This window comes from Pteropus vampyrus, unplaced genomic scaffold (genome assembly GCF_000151845.1).
Source record: "Pteropus vampyrus isolate Shadow unplaced genomic scaffold, Pvam_2.0 Scaffold216, whole genome shotgun sequence".
NCBI lineage: Eukaryota > Metazoa > Chordata > Mammalia > Chiroptera > Pteropodidae > Pteropus > Pteropus vampyrus.
This window is the reverse complement of record NW_011888997.1, coordinates 3,924,143-3,926,642: the sequence shown is the minus strand read 5'-3', so window position 1 is coordinate 3,926,642 and position 2,500 is coordinate 3,924,143. Positions and strand designations below refer to the sequence as shown.

Sequence of the window (2,500 nt, the reverse complement as noted above, 5' to 3'; positions counted from 1 at the left end):
CCACTATATTGAATGCCTCCATCGATTTATACCATATTTAAAAAAAAATCCCTTTAAAAGATAAATTCTTCCCTATTATGTCAACACAACATACTTAGGTTCTTTATCAAGGTACTTTTCTTTCCTAGTTTACTGCAAAGGTCTAATAATCAGTGGTCCTCATACTTTGAAGAGTCCTCTTTTTTTCTCTCACAGTCTAAGGTGCCCAAAGGAGAACCATCAGCCACCCCTGGACTATCAGAATGAGTGACACTACTACTTTGGTTCCTCCAGCTTCCAACCAGGGTCCCACCACTCCACGCAAAGGGCCCCCCAAGTTCAAGCAGCGGCAGACTCGCCAATTCAAGAGCAAGCCTCCTAAGAAAGGTGTGAAAGGGTAAGATCAAAATGAAAAAAGACTTTCAATTGTTTTTTTTTTCCTACCACGACTGCTTTGATTTTGAGATTTAATGCTCGCAACATTAAATAGACTTAAAAAATTTGCACCACATTTTCCATTTTCCTCTCTATGACAATCTTTGCGGAATCATGTTTTTAGCCCTGGAATACTTTCTCTCTTAGCTCCCAGATCTATGGCCAAATATAATATGGCAAATGAAGCTTTTCACAGTAACCTTTGACTTGACCTTCCAGACTCTTCTTGACCATGTCCTTTCACCAATATACCCTGTGCTTTAATCTGGAATACAGAACCACTGGACATTTCCAGAACTCAGTTTACTTTTATGGCTTCAAATCTTATGTCTTAAGTTTTCTTTTTTTTCTCTTTCACTTCTGGACAAAGTCTTATTTATTTTTCAACATACACTCATATGTTAATTTCTTTTTGAAGCTATTACTAACTCTCTTAGACAAATGTTATTACTTTGAAGTTTGCATTTTGCACATAAGGCTATCATAACTTGTATTATTTTATATTACAGTTATTTATTTTCATCTGTTCCCTGAGACTGAGCTACCTCAAAGAAAATTTGTTTGTTTTTTCCTTAACTCCCTGCACCTAACACAGTGCTTGGTACATAGTAGATGCTTAATAAATGCTTTTGGGTAACTAAACAAATGTATGAATTAATCATTTTAATGCCTTCACATTGCTTTCTCATTCCAATTTCTATTTTAAAAAGTGGATCTTGACTAAATAGCCTCACTGATAATTCTTTCTGGCTCTCAGTTATCTTAGGTTATATTTTTGCAGGAGGAATATCTCTGTCCTGGGACACACTATCTAAAACCTGCCCAAGAGGCATTTTCTTTGCCTTAATTCAGTGCAAACAAAAGCAGTTTCTCAAATACAAAAGATGAAACCTTCTTCTTCTTCCCCCTTGAGTTAGGAAACTCTCCCTGTGAGTCATTCTAGGACCCATTTGTTCTGATCTCAGCTAATTTTTCTTTTATTTTTTTCCCGTAGGTTTGGAGATGACATTCCAGGCATGGAGGGGCTAGGAACAGGTGAGCCACCTAAAGACTTAAGGGAGGACTTTACACTTGGCGTTTCATCTTTTTATCTGCTTCGGGCCTCAAGGAACAGTTGAAAGTTACCAGAAAAATTTAAGGCTGCAGATCCTTTGAAGACCTAGAAATGTGGGATTTTAATTTGACCTCCTAAGATTACGTGTGTGCCCAGATGCAAACAAAAGAAATCAGGCCAGGCCTAAAGTTTAATGAGTCTTCTTATTTTGTTCAACAGCTCTTGAGGGAATATAATGGTGAATTGTTGACTTTCGTGGTAGAAAGGGTCTCAGAGTTAGTCTAGACCAACTTCTTTATTTTTCGGAAGAGAAATCTGAGACGTAGAAAAATTAAGTGGCAATCTGAGGCCACGAGTGAGGTATTGGAAACAAGGGAGGGGCCTGGAGAACCCTTCCACTCTACCAGGCTGACCACTCCCTTACCAGCTTCCTTTTTTACACATACTCTGTCACTTCGAACAGGGCCTTACACACTGAAAGTATTCAATAGAATATTTTTAAATTGCCTAGAATTTTTTTATTCATTGGAAAATGAATGTCTATTCCTTTAAAAACTTAACAGGCTTTATTTTGCAGAGCAGTTTTAGGTTTACAGAAAAATTAAGCAGAAAGTACAGAGTTCCTATATAGCCCCTCTGCCACGTTCCTACCCCTGTATAGTTTCCCTTATTGTTAGTATCTTGCAATAGTGTGGTCCATTATAACTGATGAGTCAGTATTGATACATTGTTATTAACTAAAGTTTATAGCCTATATTAAGATTTATTCTTTGTGTCGTTCTCTAGGAGTTTTAACAAATGCACCATGTCATGTATCCACCATTACAGGTTCATATGGAATAGTTTTGCTATCTTCAAAATCCCCTGTGCATCTGTTCATCCCCTTCTCCCCCACAAACTCCCAACACAACCACTAATATTCTTACTGTCTCTATAGTTTGGCCTTTTCCAAATTGTCATATAGTTAGAATCGTACAGTTTTACGGCTTTTCTAGATTGGCTTCTCTCACTTAGGAATATTTATTCATTTAA

The 2,500-nt window shown here is 37.2% G+C and overlaps 1 protein-coding gene across 2 annotated transcripts in view; it reads left to right on the top strand.

The window, feature by feature from the left end:
- The window catches only part of PDE6H (phosphodiesterase 6H), a 16,993-nt gene that overhangs the window by 12,202 nt on the left and 2,291 nt on the right, over positions 1–2,500 (top strand). For both annotated transcript variants that reach the window (XM_023538254.1, XM_011372948.2), the window contains exons 2-3: positions 196–376; positions 1,409–1,449. In XM_023538254.1, the coding sequence (XP_023394022.1) occupies positions 243–376; positions 1,409–1,449 (175 nt within the window). In that variant the 5' untranslated portion in view covers positions 196–242. The remainder of the gene's footprint in view (positions 1–195; positions 377–1,408; positions 1,450–2,500) is intronic.